This window comes from Bemisia tabaci, chromosome 9 (assembly GCF_918797505.1).
Source record: "Bemisia tabaci chromosome 9, PGI_BMITA_v3".
Taxonomy (NCBI): domain Eukaryota; kingdom Metazoa; phylum Arthropoda; class Insecta; order Hemiptera; family Aleyrodidae; genus Bemisia; species Bemisia tabaci.
Window position 1 is genome coordinate 7318796 of NC_092801.1, and position 15159 is coordinate 7333954.

Genomic DNA, 15159 nt, shown 5'->3' on the forward strand with positions numbered 1-15159 from the left:
CAACAACGGTGACGGTGTTGTCTGACGTCATCTATAAAATCATCTGAAATCTGAAATCCTGACTTTCTGAATTTCTGTTTCTGATAAGAGCTGAAACGCCAAAAGTCTTAACGTTTCATATTTTTGTCATCTCTTTTTCAATTAGAACGTAGCTACCCAAGCCTGAGCTTTTTCAGTAAATTCAACGAGCAGATAGTCCTCAGCTAGTTTAGTGTAGATTAGATACCAGACGTTCTGTCATGTGTTGAAGTTGAATGTGTGAAAGCTTGCAGTTTCAGTACTTTCAGTCGCCGTTGAAAGTACGTTGCTTTTCTTAGAGTACTCATATAGGGAGCTTTTCTATTCTATCTTTGCTTCCATCCTGAAACTCCTCTCCTCCCAGTAAAAAATTTCGTAAGTATTTATGAACACATTAAATACAGAAAATCATCGTTTTCATGGAGCTTTTGATCTACAAATTGCAATCTGTTTCACAATTTTTGGATTCAGATAAACTTTGCCAACCAGTGGCCTGATCATTGAAACTATGTCTGCCCGACAGGACAAGACAAAGCCCTATCTTAACCATGCAATATATAGTAATTCCACGTCTTATCGGGCTGCTTTAAACTTTCAATAATCGGCCCGCTGCAGCCGAATTGCTGAAACATTAACTAGCTGTGTTGGCAAGATAAGACAAGACATAGCCCTATCTGCGCCGCGTAAGATATCGATTTTCAAGCCTTGTCGTGCCGACATAAATTTCAACAATCAGGCTGCTGCAGAGCCTTCATTTTTTAGGCGCGTTGGCGCCTGTGAGTTTCGAACACTGGTCTTAATATTCAAGCAAAGTGACCATCAAATTTGGTATTTTTCTGCCTGCAGGGTAGAGGTCAACTTTAAATTGGTCTTTATTATAGTATCATCCTTGTTTTGTATTTTTTTCTTTGTAGGTATGTCCCACTACTACAATTCCTGATGATCATGCTATCAGCCATAACGAAATCGGTGTAGCAATGGCTTTGTTTTAAGTTCTCTCTTTCACTTCAACATCAGGTAAAAAGTACATTTTATCATGGCAGAGGCAGTCAGTACGGCTTGCATTGATGAGCTGGAGCCCTCTCTAAGAAATGTTGTTGAACAGACATCGCTGAAGTGGATTTTCGTTGGTGGAAAAGGTGGCGTTGGCAAAACTACGTGCAGGTAAAACCATATGACAGAAAGGTTCTCCATATAATAGGCTCCAATTTCTTTTACTTTAATTGAAGCTGTTTGAGTTAAAAAAGCATTATATCATGCATATAATGAAAAAAGAAATCGATAAAAAAATCGCTCTCAAACAAAAAGAAAACAAGAGCCGCAATAGAAATATTACAGGCCAAGTGGCCCACCCCATTTTTATGAGTCATCTCTAATGGTGCCCACTTTCCAGGACCCCTAAAGAAAACAATGTGGGGTTCATTTTTTGTCAAAAATATCTCAAAAACAAGGAAAAATTTCTGTGTTAGAGACTTGAGAAATCAGTTCTCCAGATTTTCCTGAAGAAATTAATGTATGATACAGGACACATTTTTTTCAAACTCATCGAAAAGCTCGGCCTGAATTTTTTTTTTTTTTCAACTTGAAATATAACACCAAGTGTCATACTTCAAGTTAAATTCCAGGTCGAGCTGTTCGGTGAGTGTGAGAAAAAAGTGTCATTACCCATCAATCTCCTCAGAAAAATCTAGATTTTTTATTTTTTAAAACCTCCAACGTACAATGTTTCCTTGTTTTTGAGATACTTTTGATGAAAAATGAACCGTGTGTTTTTTTCCATTGGGGCCCCGGATGTTAAAATAGAACTTTCTGTCAGCCAATCTCGTGTAAAGTAAGGCTGAAAAAGAACGTTTTGGGCCCTCTCACACGTGTGTTCTTATGGAGATTTGAGACTGTTGCTAAATGTTTGTAAACCCTGCGCCGCACATTCTTACCATTCTGAAGAACTTGATTTTGTCTATCTCATTTTTCCGGCCTCCAAGGAAATAAAAGATCTCAATTACCTACCAATAACATGTCGGAACATTTCCACACGATATTGTGTTCAAAAATTGTAATAAATTCAATTTGCAGGCTCACTTTTCTAGAGATTGGCACACAGAAAGTTCAATTTTAAAAGCTCATCGGGCTCGTGAGATTGTTTGGAGCATCACATGAAAAAGCATCGAATTTTACCAAGCACCAAATTTCTTGATATCGTCCTTTACTGACATGCCAATTCTAAAAAAATTATGTTAATCACATTTTTTGGGAACTTTCTGGCAGCAACTTAATTTCTTACTTCAAATATTTCAGCTGTAGCTTGGCGGTGCAGCTTGCAAAAGTGCGAGATAGTGTGCTCATAATATCGACAGACCCAGCTCACAATATCTCAGATGCTTTTGATCAGAAATTTTCCAAAGTGCCCACAAAAATCAAAGGATTCAATAATCTGCATGCAATGGTAAGTATTAGCTTTATGTAAATGTATCCCTAGGGGTTAATGAGAATGTGAAAAAAGGAACCATAGGGTAAGGTGGGGCAATGAGAGGACAGGGCAGTAAGGAAAATTGAATTTAACTCTTTTCCAAAGGCATATTAACGAACCATCGATTTTAACACCAAATCTTAATTCATTTTTACCCCTACAATTTAATTGAATCCGTCTCTGTTAGACGGGTGAAAGTCCAAAAACTCACGAGCCCTAGCATCCTGCGTGATCAAAGGAAGCCAGAGTTCATGATTTTTTGGATGTACGTCCGTCTAACAGAAAGCAATTCAATTCTGTTCAGGATCTGAAGAACAGGTGGAACATTTTACGCCAGTAAACTTGTATTTTTAAAAGGAGCCAAAAAATGAATTTTGGGTACTTTTTCTTAGGGGAGGGGGAGATTGAGGGAGGCTTGAACTTATCGACGGTGTAAGTCGGCAATCACATAACTCGTTTGCGGTGTCTGAAAATCTCCGCCTCTATAATATTTTTTTGAAGGAGAACAAATGGACATCATTCCTTGAAGTTTTTGCAGAATTTTCTTCTTACAGAGAAGAAAAATTACGACAGTTTTAAAGAATTGTCGTTGAGTAGTTTTCCGTTTAAAAAATTAAGTATGATAGGAAGTCTGCGACGTCGCAAACCGAGTTATGTGATTGCCGACTTACACCGTCGTTATGTTCACAAGCAATATGCTAAACACAATATGCTCAGAAGCATCCTTGATCGCCAAAAGCTTCATATTAAAATTTATAATCTAGTTTTTTTCCATTAATTTATCAAGCACTGAATTAAGTCACCGCTGTATTCTACCGTGCTAAGCAAAATCGCTGTAAATCCATCAAGATTTCCCCTCGTTTTTTTTGGAAATTAACTTTTTATAAAATAAAAATTGTTTTACCCATGCACCTCAAATTTTCAGGTTAAGTTCTTGATAGTATTTGCTAGAGAACTTTGTGAAAACATTGCCCCAAAATACGCAAGTTTTTCTGCTATGATACATTGTTTCCAATAAACGTAAAATGGCGTTTTTGTGTTGCACGGCAGTATTTTGGAAGGAATCTCTGCCGATTTGCATTTTTAGAAATTTGAGTTTGTACCCATGTTATTCGTCTTCCTTGGTATTTTAAATATCAGTTATCTAAACAGATGTCAATAAATTAAACATCAGATCCAACAATTCTGTACAATGATTCATCCTGAATTTGTTCGTATTTCTGTAGGAAATTGATCCCAATATCAATTTTAATGAGCTACCAGATGAATATTTAGATGGAGAAGATGATGCCATGAAACTAAGTAAAAGTGTCTTCCAAGAAATCATCGGTGCATTTCCAGGAATCGATGAAGCCATTAGTTACGCTGAAGTCATGAAGTAAGTCTCCGAAGTCCTAATTGAAGTTTAAAAAAGGTTATTTTTGTCGCAGTAATTTCCTGGGGAAATGGTCTACAGGACAAAAAACCAGAACTGATCAGTCAGAATTGAGTTTTTTTTGATGTTCTTAAAATTCCAACATATTTAAACCAGTACTCAGGTTAAAATGAGCCATAGTAAGCCTTGCAACGCTCGAAATCATGTTTATCTTGAAGTTTTCATCTTGACAAAAACTACTTGCAAGAACTTTTCAATTGGTATAATTTGTTTCCTTTGTTACTGCTTTAAAGCTACATTTTAACAAAAATTAAGTGGAATAGATTTTTCAAAGCACGAAGATCCAATCCCTAAAATTTCATCATTACTAATGGGGCGGCACATTTTTGTGAAGAATGAGAACAAATTTGTGTTGAGATTGCCAATTAACAAAGAAAAGAACTCCTGGAAGTATAATCCTAATTTTTTTTAAATTTTTTTTTTTTTTTTTAATAAAATCAAGCAGTAAAAAATATTGTGGTGATTGTTTGCAAGTAATGTTTGTACATGTTTTTGACCTCTCAAACGTTAAGTTACTCACAAATGATGCTCGATGATTCTGATTTTTCGGTATAATTAGCTCTATTCTCGCGCCTCTAAAAAATTTTCATTGTAGATGTCAAGGGACTTTACTCACCATTAGTTGTCAATGAATCTTCTAGTACAGCACTAAAAATTTCGGAGAATTTTTTGGTTTGGTTGAAGGCGGGGTCCGCTTCCGCGGGGCAGCGCTCCGGAGTACGATAGTTCACTCCCACCCCCCTCCCGTCATGCCACGCGACGCAAACCGAGGAAGACTACCTTTAATGATCATTTGAACAGATAAATGCACACAATATACGCTATTATGGTGTACAAGTATTATTAAAATTATATTAATATACTAAATAGAAGAGTGGAATCTCACCGAATTTATCATCACCGCAATCCATAGGATCATCGGCAGTGTGATCCGCATTTTCATCCTCATCTTCGTCGTCTGAAAAGCCAAAATCGACTTTTCTGAGAGGGAAGCACTCGTTCAAAAAGGCTGAAGGCGCTGGTTTTTTGTGATAGCGCCCGTAAAACAAATACGAGCACAAGGATTGATGGTACGCGCACCGTTCTTACATGTGCAGTAACTTGCTTTAATGGCCTCGCTGGATTTTTGACTGGTGTCGATTAATATAAATATATGATATTCTTTTTTTGATTTATGCCTCGATAGGATCCGCGATCGAAGAAAAAGAGGCGAATTTACGGAAATATCATATTTTTGAAAATCTGGCAAAAAGTTATCCTTCGTCACTTGAAAGCAATATTTTCCATCAGCAAAATGGTCTGCAATATGACTTGCTGCAAGTCCAATTTGATAACTTCCCGAGAGGGTGTCAAGATCTTCGCTCCTCCACTGTTCTAATTGTTCAAAATGATCTGTCGTCAGGTTTTCAAAAACTACTTTTTTTCGGAGCCATTTCTCGTCCTCAACAATTTGTTCCACAATATTCGGCTCATTTAATTTTTGGAGCATTTGAATGGCAATTTTTGCGTCGTCACCATCACTTTGCAGGCGTTGAAAATATAAATTATGTATCGCGGACACTATGCGATAGTCGTCAAACAAATTGCCGGATCCAGGTATATTGCTTCTCGTTTTATAGAGCGTTTTCAATATAATTTTAATAATACTTGTACACCATAATAGCGTATATTGTGTGCATTTATCTGTTCAAATGATCATTAAAGGTAGTCTTCCTCGGTTTGCGTCGCGTGGCATGACGGGAGGGGGGTGGGAGTGAACTATCGTACTCCGGAGCGCTGCCCCGCGGAAGCGGACCCCGCCGCGCCAACTTTGAAGAAGCATAACTCGGAGACAAATCGTTTCCCCAAGATGATCTTGGGCTCATTTTAACCGTCAGAGAGAGGGCTATAAGTTGAACAGTTTTTTGTTCATCTGCATGCGATCGTCGCTGCTCTAAACTACAGAAATCTGATTTTTGGACTCATGGAAAATTTTTGACAGGCCATAAATTGGTCAAAACTTGACCTAACTATTAAACATAATATACCAAAAGAAAGCTCTTTAAACGACCTTTCATTTAAAAAAAAGTTCAAATCGATATCTTAAACCGTTCAAAAGTTATAGCCAAAAAACCGTTTTTCATATAACCCCCCGCCCCCCCTCCCCAGGGGGGAATTTGGAAAAAATTCAACCATTTTTGGGTGTCCCTGACCATGCCCTTTACAACTCTGACAGTGATTGGTGCACAACCCTCTTAAGTGTATCATCATGAAGATATGTATAGTAAATTGGTGTGGAACATGTATTTTAAAAAGTTTCTTTGCTTTTTTTGTATATCAGGCTAGTGAAAGGCATGAATTTCTCCGTGGTTGTTTTTGACACAGCTCCAACCGGCCACACTCTCCGTCTCCTTTCATTTCCGCAAGTCATAGAAAAAGGTCTAGGTAAAATTCTCCGTTTCAAAAATAAAATTGGGCCTTTCTTCAATCAGGTAAGAATCGCTTGACACTAGCTGGTCGAATATTTGCTCTATGCCTCATTAGAAGTCAAATATCCAGGGTTGCCAGTAGTCTGGAAACCCTGGAAATTAAGGAAAGGACCCCGCACACCTCTTATGGGAAGCTGCACCACGACCGATTGCCTTCTGACTCATGTTTTTCGATTCTTCTCAAGAAGCTGATCAAAAGTTATAATTGCGCCAACTTTCTACGATGCACCGTTTTCGCAAAAACGCAAAGAGAAGATTCAATTATTCGGCGACTATGAATGAAAAAGAACAAAGCATTTGAGAACAGGCCCGATGTAAATAAGGAAAAAACGTAGCTTCTTATCTGCACCTGTCGACTCGGGGGCTATCTCCCTCCCGCACTCGCCCGGTAGACGTTCAGACTTTCCTGTTCTTATGCTCCTCAAGAATCTGATTTGGATGGTCGAGCAAAACGGCGTTCGGAATCCGAGATAAGACTGCCGCTCGGTGCGGGAGTCCCCATGATTTCCTTGTTGACACACAGCCGCTTGTCAATCGAACACTGATTTGAGGAATCTTTCTGGCTTTTTATCACCGAATAATTGAATCTTCTCTTTGATTTTTTGCAAAAACGGTGTATCATAGAAAGTTGGCGCAATTATAACTTTTGATCAGCTTCTTGAGGAGAATCGAAAAACATAAGTCAGAAGGCAATCGGTCGTGATGCAGCTTCCCATAAGAGGTGTGCGGGGTCCTTTATGACAACCTTGAAAAGTCAGGGACTTTAGAAGAAAGTCAGGAGATTTCGCCAGTATCAAGTAGGAGAACTGAGTGTTATTAAAGGGAAAAAATCTAAGTGGAAGTTTCATTCAATAGAGAATTTGCTGGTGTCTGAAATTTGATGAATTTCGTGTTTAAGTGGATACTACTGAGGAGTGACCTGAACAGGAGGATACTCTTGGTTCATGAATTGAACAATTATTGGAGAAGATATGACAAAATGATCTAATCTGCTAAAATACGTGTGTTTAAATGGGAAATGCCACCAGATGACGTCACTAGGCGGTGCATTTTCTCACTTTTAAATCCATATTTATACTATTTCCCATATCAGAAAAAAATTATAAAAAATACTGTGAAATCAGCTCTTTCGGCACTTTCAGATGAAGCAATTAAACATTTGCATGCAAATTCTCCACTGTTGGGAAAGTCAGGGACCTGGAACTTTTTGGAGAGAGCGAAAGCAAAAAAGTCAGAGAATCAAAAAATGAAAAACGTATGAAAACCCTGATCTTGTTGGCACATGAGATGATTAATGACAAGAGCTTGCTTATCATGATTTTCTCAAATCATCAGCAGCTTTTGATCAGTGCTCAAAATTCACTGTTTGAGTTTTAGGAGCCATTAGGTCCATAAAACTAAATTTTTAGGGACCATCAAAGATTCTGTTGGGAAGAAAATTCTATGGAAGATGCTCAGGGACAGTTCTTGCAGTCATAATTTGAAAGAAGCAACCACTGGAAATGATATTCTGATTAAAAAAAAAGAGTCCCTTTAAAAGTTTACAGTCGATTTGACTCGAAGTTTTTCGTGGCATTGTACTAATCATCAGCCATGAAGAAATTAAAGAACTTAAAAAACAAACAAACTGACGCAGTATTGGAAGACTTACAGTGTATCTAATTTAATTTTTGCACTTTGAAACTATTTAACAATCAAATTACATGTTTGTGAAATGTACAAGTGACTTTCGCTTGCTATTTCAAACCAGAAAGTTTTTTTACAGTCAAGAAATTAGACAGAAGTCTATAAACAGCAATTTTTCACCGGTTTTTTTGTGAGAATTTTGAATTTTTAAACACAACAAATTGTCATCATTTTCAAAGAGAAACATATTTAAGAATCTCCTCCTTTCAGTATAGTAAATGCAGTGAAGAAAATTATATAGCGGAAAAGTGAAATTTTAAAAGCATTGATCCTTCGAAATATTCCCTCTGATCTCAACAGTTGTCCCATTGATACCTCTGCTAATTGGAGTTTCTCTTTCATTTTAGGTAGATAATGTTAGAATTTTTTATTTTCTAGATTGGTGCACTATTCGGCAGTTTTGATTTAACAGCCGAGTCCTTTTCCGCAAGGATGGAAGATATGCTCAGTGTTATTCAACAAGTGAATGAACAGTTCAGGAATCCAGTGAGTATTTTCAATGTAAATTCGTTTTCTTGCTCTCGCTGTAATTACCTGAAGTTGAGCTCAGCTAATCAGCAAATGTTGTTTCCTCTTCTTGGCTATGTCATCAACGCTTGCCAAAAAATACTGTTCCAAATGGGTCCGAGTTTTGGCGTTTTCCAAATGGGATATCATAGCCATTGAGGATTCAAAGAGAGCCTTAAAAAATTGCTAGAAGCTCAGTTCTTTTCACTCTTTCAGAAAGTGAATAAAAATAAAAATCGGTGCCTCTGACCCATTCAATGGGTCTGTTGCAAGCAAGAGATACAGCCGACTGAATACACCTTAAATGGAAAATGCGCTCAAAAATCATTTTGGGCACATCATAAAAGTCTGGAATCCACTCCTTGGCATTGTAGTCTGTATAGTTTGTGACACACTTTTTAAATTTACTGCGTATGCGGGCAGTTTGTCTTGGTGGCTGGCAGTCAAGTTTGCCCAAAGAGAGACCTAGCCTGAATAAACAAACAATCTTGCAAACTGTTACAAACTCTCCCTGTGGAGTATTATAGAAGCTCTTGTATTTGCAAAATAAAGGAAGAAAAAGGGGGAAAAACGCTTGAAAACAAACGAAATCATACAATAGAAAAAGTCAGGTAATCATCTGTTTACTTTGAGTAGTTCTTTCTTACTCCTCTGCTTGTTGAAACCTAGTCGGCGGTGACTGAAAAAACTGCCGCAGATGCAGGAAACTTGAAAATTAGGCGTGTTACAAACCCTGCAGATTGCATGCTAAGGAGCAGATTTTTGACTTTTTTGATGTGCCTAACGAAAATTTGATGTTCAAGTGAATTTGCCCTCAAAAAGTATATTCAGTCGGCTGTATCTGTTGTGTGCAACAGACCGTTAAGTGTAATCAGTAATAATCTTTTGGCTCTCCTAATTTGGCCGTCAAAAGTTTTCATAATTCAGCCGTTCTGTTGACTTTTTGAATTTCTTGCTCGTCAAAATTGAAAACTTAAGAGAGCTCTTTGTGCAGATATGTAATTAACCCTTTATTGCACAGCGTTGCATGAAAGCAACAAATGGTTTTCAGCTTTATTTCTATGCTGGAGTATTAAATTGAATCAAAGCAAGAAATGATTTTTGGAGAGCATTATAAGTCTGATCTCCTAACTTAAAAAATTACTACAAAAATCGATTTCAACTTACTCTATTGTCGAAAAAATACTCTACAATGTAGATTTTCTCACCAAAATCAACGATTAGCTCATGCAACAAAGGGTTAACATAGCCACTTCATCAGTATAACACATCGTCTCTCAAAGGCACCTTTGCCTGCCACAATTAAATACTATTTTTTTCTTTTTTCAAGGATCAAACAACGTTTGTATGTGTTTGCATCGCCGAATTCTTGTCACTGTATGAAACGGAAAGGTTAGTGCAAGAACTCACAAAGTGCGGTATAGACACGCATAACATCATCGTTAACCTACTGTTGTTTTCTGGAACAGGAGATCAACCTTGCAGAATGTGCAGTGCACGATATAAAATCCAGGAAAAATATTTAGATCAGGTAAACCCTCTGAAGGTATCTCAGTCTGTAATAGAAGGGCCTCGAAGAATTGAACCACAATAACTATAAAGCCCGAGTAACCCAAGGAGAAGTTTTGTCTGCCTCTGAGAAAGAACAAATCAGCATTCATTCGAAGAATTTTTCGGCACTTAATCTTTATCTTTAGCAAGGAAAAGTATGAATAAGGACTTAAATTTTTAAAGAGACGTCAGTGCTCTCACATACTTCTCCTAATGATGGGACTGCAAAGCTAAAGTTTCAGTTCTTGAAACCACAAAAATAAGGAGTGATGAGTTCGATAATGGACCACCTACAGACAAGGTACAAATTTAAACACCTTGATACTTGTGCATTCTCTTGAATTTGATGTAGAACATAATATGCGCAACAACAATTACTGAAATCAACTCTCAACTGAGATATTAACGTTTTTATCTAGCACTGGTTATGAATATTTTGAAGCTCATGCCTAAAGTGAAAACCAGAGATAACAAAGAATCAATTTGCGCCCTACAAAGGTTTTGGCAGGTTTCTTCAAAGTATAAGCAATGTGCAAAAGCTAAGTGTGTCATAATGTCTAAATATGCACCCTAGCTAGTGGTCCATCGAAGTAATTTCGATTGCAGGCTTGTAACAATAACTCTTCATTTTACAATCTTCTTCGCGCAGTGACGCATGCAGATTTTCAAAAATCCTAATTGAGCATACTGAATATTTGCACTGACAACCTGTTCGTATATTTGAGAAATCTTGAAACTTTTCGTAGAATATTTCAGACTTTAAAAAAGCCCTATCCAAAAAACTCAATATTTGCGACTTCTTTTGAATGAGAAAGCCTACTTTTTTGTCATTCCACGTTTTGCCTTATTCTAAAGAGCATCATTCTCTTATGTTATTTTCAGATATCAGATCTGTACGAAGATTTCCACGTGACAAAATTGCCTCTACTAGACCATGAAGTTCGTGGACCGGATATGGTCAAAGAATTCTCGGAGCATTTGATGAAGCCTTACAAACCAAAATGAACCCACCTGCTCAACCAAAACTTGTGGCCAACGTCTCCCAATCCTTAGCTTAATTTTAAGTCCACGAAGAGACTCAGTATCCCGTTTAGCTATAGTCGTACTGTTTTGAAAGTTTTCGCTTTTTTTACACAATTTAAACAATAATCTAATTTGAGTTTTTTTTAATGCAAAAGGAAGATCTGAGACTCTTGCGCCCTTTTTTTTTTTTTTTTATGTATCATTTATCTTATCACCAAAGCAATCATCTTTTTTGGCCTCCCCACATTTTTACCCCACAAATCAGCTTCACTAAGGTAGTATATTTATTTGGGAAAAGCACAGCCAAGTAGGATGTAGTAGGATGGAGTTAATGGTAAATCATATAAATTAACTGAATTTAAAAATTAACCTAATTTCAAATAACTGATTCGTCTAATTGTTTTCATTCTGTTAACTTACCTACTCACAGAAGGAAGCGCACTTGCAATGAGGGCCGGCAGGTATCCATAAAAAGATTGATTGATTTTGTGAAAATTTTTCTCCCTGTTTTCATGATCAAGTCATCAGTATTTTTTTTTCTTTGTGTTTTTCCATTATTTTTTTGGTGCAATATGATGGTATTCTGAATACTAAATACTTTTTTCTCTTATATTTTAAAAACTTTGAGAAGTAAGGGAAACTAGTCAAATAGGGCATAGACTGAAATTTTCAACAGAGGTGAAACTTGTACAGATTTGTGTAGCCCTCTCAAGTATGTCTTTGCTCTTGGGTACCACATTGAGTATGATATTATTTGAATGTGGGAAATTAGGATAAATTGATATATGAAGCCTTATTAAACACAATGGTTTTAGGAATTTAATTAGTGCCACTCATAAAGAATCGTTTCACAATTTAACCTTATTGCATCATAAAGTCTCTGTTTGTAAAAGTAGTATTGTACTGTTAGTATTGTATTTTTTTATTCATTTCGAACTTATTTGCTTGTCTTCTTCTGGCTTCTGGCCTTGTCGGGTGTATTTGATGCTTGAAAATTACCACTAATATATAACTTGAGTCCGAAAAATTTGATACTTTAGCCCCTCTCATTCCTCCCCAAAACTTTTGGGGAGTTAGAAACTTCGGTAAATGATGGGGCAAAAGCTACCAATTGAATGTGCAAGTCTCAGAAACCCCCGTCAAAACCAGATTTTGATATCTTCCTTTTATGTAGAGAAAATGATGCAATTAGAGTTTTCCACCTTTTATTCCTAAATTTAGTTATTACCCTGTAAAAATTGGCTGTAGGAGCTGTGTTGTAAAATACCATAAGAATCCTTACAGCTGGCTGTAGAAGGAGATAAAAAGCAATATAAAACAATACAGTCGGACCATAGTTCCTATTGCTGGGCTATTTAGTTTACCGCTTGGCTGTAGCTTTTATAGCTGTTGGCTATACCCTCATTGCCGTTTAGAAATAGTCCATTGAAAGATATTTTTCAAAGAAGAGAAATCTTTAAAAATTAAGATCACGGAAACAAGATGGTCGGTAAATCAAAGTAGTTCACTGTGTATGAATACAAATTCCCTTGTATTATTGTTGTTGTCAGTCACATGCTCTAAAATTTTCTCCTTGGATTGTGATCCAGATTCTTACACATTATGAGGGATTGTTTTTGATAAGCTTGCTGTTGACAGTCATAGTGATAACTGAATATTGATTCTTTCCTCCACAAATTTAACAATGCGCAATAAGTTAGTTCTGATTTTCAAACATAGTTGGACGTATTTCTGCCTAAAGGAACTAGAGTTGGGTAAGAAATATGGAGTGTGCTTCAGACAGCTGCATATGAAACAGTGTAAAAGTAGACCTGATTCCTTTTGTGGAAATGGAGAAGTGAGATTTTACAGTAAATCAAACGGAACGATGCACCAAAATATGCGGCACTCATGAGCCGTGGGCATGTGATAAGAGCGTGTGGGCAGGGCTCATGAGTTAATGTGGTAGCATTGAGCTCCTCAAACCTGGTCGTTGCTGCTGATGTCACTGGCGCTTTATAATTCCTATTTATTCTTTCGACCCTCAATTAACGAGCACACTCCTTTCCTACCCATCTCTGGTTCCTTTTAGCAGAAATTTGTCCAATTGCATGTTGATTCTTGAATCTTTTAGTTAGGTAAAATATATGACATGAATGGTCTTGAAACCAAGTTTTTGCGGCAAATACCAGTGCTGTATGCGCTCTGAAAAGCATAATAGACGAACTTATTCGAATATTTTTTTAATTAAGTTGAAATATTCACTGGAATGCCGTAAATGAAACAACATGTGTGCTTGTATAAGTCACAAAAAACAGCAGCTTGTCCAAAACGATATCAGAAATTACCTTTTTGCTTATGATCATGTGATATGTTTTTGTTTAACTGCAGAGTTGAAACCATTGTACCTAAATTTTCAGTTACAATAAAGATAATGAGCAACATTTTAAGTACCTATCAATTGTGTAAAATTCTTCGTAAACAATTTTGCTAGACTGTACAACCATGCCTTACAAAATTCTATTGCCTATAATTGAACTGTTGAAAAAGTTTATTTTAAATTAAATTGAAGCCTACCACTGTCTAATTTAACTAGTGTCCTAGATTTTAATTTCCTGTTCGAGTTTATGCCATGCTATTCAATTAGCAATATTCTGCATTAAGAAAACGTGTAAAATCAACAAGTCTGCCATGTCAACTCAGAATTGGAGCTGAACATTCAATTTTCAGGAAAATTAAATATTAACTATCAATGACCAAAATGCGAAACCATGTACCTTTCTTTCAAAATTTTTGTTCCTATTTTATTTTTTCGAAGAGACCTAAGCGTACCTTAGCTTGAAATTTTTTCAGAATATTCTCTTAACAGAGAAGGAAAATCAAGGAAGTTTTTAAGAAATTATGTCGATATGTTTTCCAAAGGAAAAAAAAAGGAAGTCAGAAAGTTTCAACGTCGCAAACGGAGGCACGCGGCTTTGCACTTTAGCCATTGATAAGTCAAAAATTGCAAATGCTTTCCTGAAGAGTATAGTAAGAGACTCATGTTCAGGAAAGTTCAGGAAGTAGCTAATGTTCTCAATCGTCCCTCAAATAGCTTTTTTCAATAGAGGGGCCTCAAAAGACAGTATAATTGCAAAAATGTGTATCTCGGTCGTGGTGTTTCAAAATCTCCGCCTTTGTTTTATTTCTCAAAAAAAGGCTAAACCAACATAGTGGCTTGAAATTTTCATGGAATATTATTCATATGGAGAAGAAAAATCACCTAGGTTTTCAAGAAATGATCAGTAGTTTTTGATGTAGATAGTAAAGTATGACTAAAAGTTTGCAATGCCGCAAATGGAGATATACGCATTTCTGTGGTTTCACCATGGATATGAATAATGAAAAAATGTCGTCGAATGTATATTCCATTCGTGGTGTTTTTAAATCTGAGCTCCCGTTCTACTTTATCGAAGGAGAATGAACCGAGACCATTGGTCGCATGTTTCTCAGAATATTCTTCACACAGAGGAAAAAAGTCAGTGAAGTTTTCAGACACGGAGCTTCTGCCATTCATTTTCCTGTAGGAAGAGGAGATTTTATGAGCTCTTATAAGCACTTGATTACTTTATGATAGGTACCTTAACATGGTTCACTTTCATCCAATTTAAACTAAGTAAATACTTACTTACCTGTGACTTTTTGAAACTTTTACGGAATATATCCCATAATTTTTATTGCTTCAAATGAAAAATTTTAGACAAATTACTGAGTAGTCTCCTTTCCATAATGTAAATTAGCTGCGGAAATTCTGAATCACCGTAATGGAGAAGTGTTGCTCTTGCTCCCATCGTTTCATAAAATGTAGAATTTTCGGACGAGTAATAATCAAGAATTTGACGATAGACATCTCCACGGATTCTCCCACGGATACACCACGAATTTTCATTCTGTAATACCATTACTGATTACATCATTATCTATCATTACATGAAAGTGCTATCGCCGGCGAGAAGATGCCTTATCATTCTCTTTTTAAAAGTAGC

At 36.6% G+C, this 15159-nt stretch overlaps 1 protein-coding gene across 2 annotated transcripts; it reads left to right on the forward strand.

Moving 5' to 3' along the window:
* Positions 1–38: 38 nt before the first annotated feature.
* On the forward strand, positions 39–13721 carry LOC109033246 (ATPase ASNA1 homolog). 2 transcript variants are annotated; one of them, XM_072304220.1, is made up of 8 exons: positions 39–299; positions 933–1182; positions 2314–2461; positions 3712–3863; positions 6241–6391; positions 8453–8560; positions 9912–10112; positions 11015–13721. In XM_072304220.1, the coding sequence occupies exons 2-8, from the start codon at positions 1055–1057 to the stop codon at positions 11135–11137; spliced, it is 1011 nt and encodes a 336-aa protein (XP_072160321.1). In that variant the 5' UTR covers positions 39–299; positions 933–1054; the 3' UTR covers positions 11138–13721. The 2 variants fall into 2 exon arrangements, with proteins under 2 accessions (XP_072160321.1, XP_018901322.1); XM_019045777.2 differs by having other exon boundaries at positions 40–393.
* Positions 13722–15159: the final 1438 nt, after the last annotated feature.

Bases quoted from the DNA above. Each gene is read 5' to 3' on its own strand.
- LOC109033246 (XM_072304220.1), top strand. From the start codon at position 1,055: ATGGCAGAGGCAGTCAGTACGGCTTGCATTGATGAGCTGGAGCCCTCT. The intron at 3,864-6,240 runs GTAAGTCTCCGA...TTTGTATATCAG, and splicing joins AGTTACGCTGAAGTCATGAA to GCTAGTGAAAGGCATGAATT. The intron at 6,392-8,452 runs GTAAGAATCGCT...TTTATTTTCTAG, and splicing joins TTGGGCCTTTCTTCAATCAG to ATTGGTGCACTATTCGGCAG.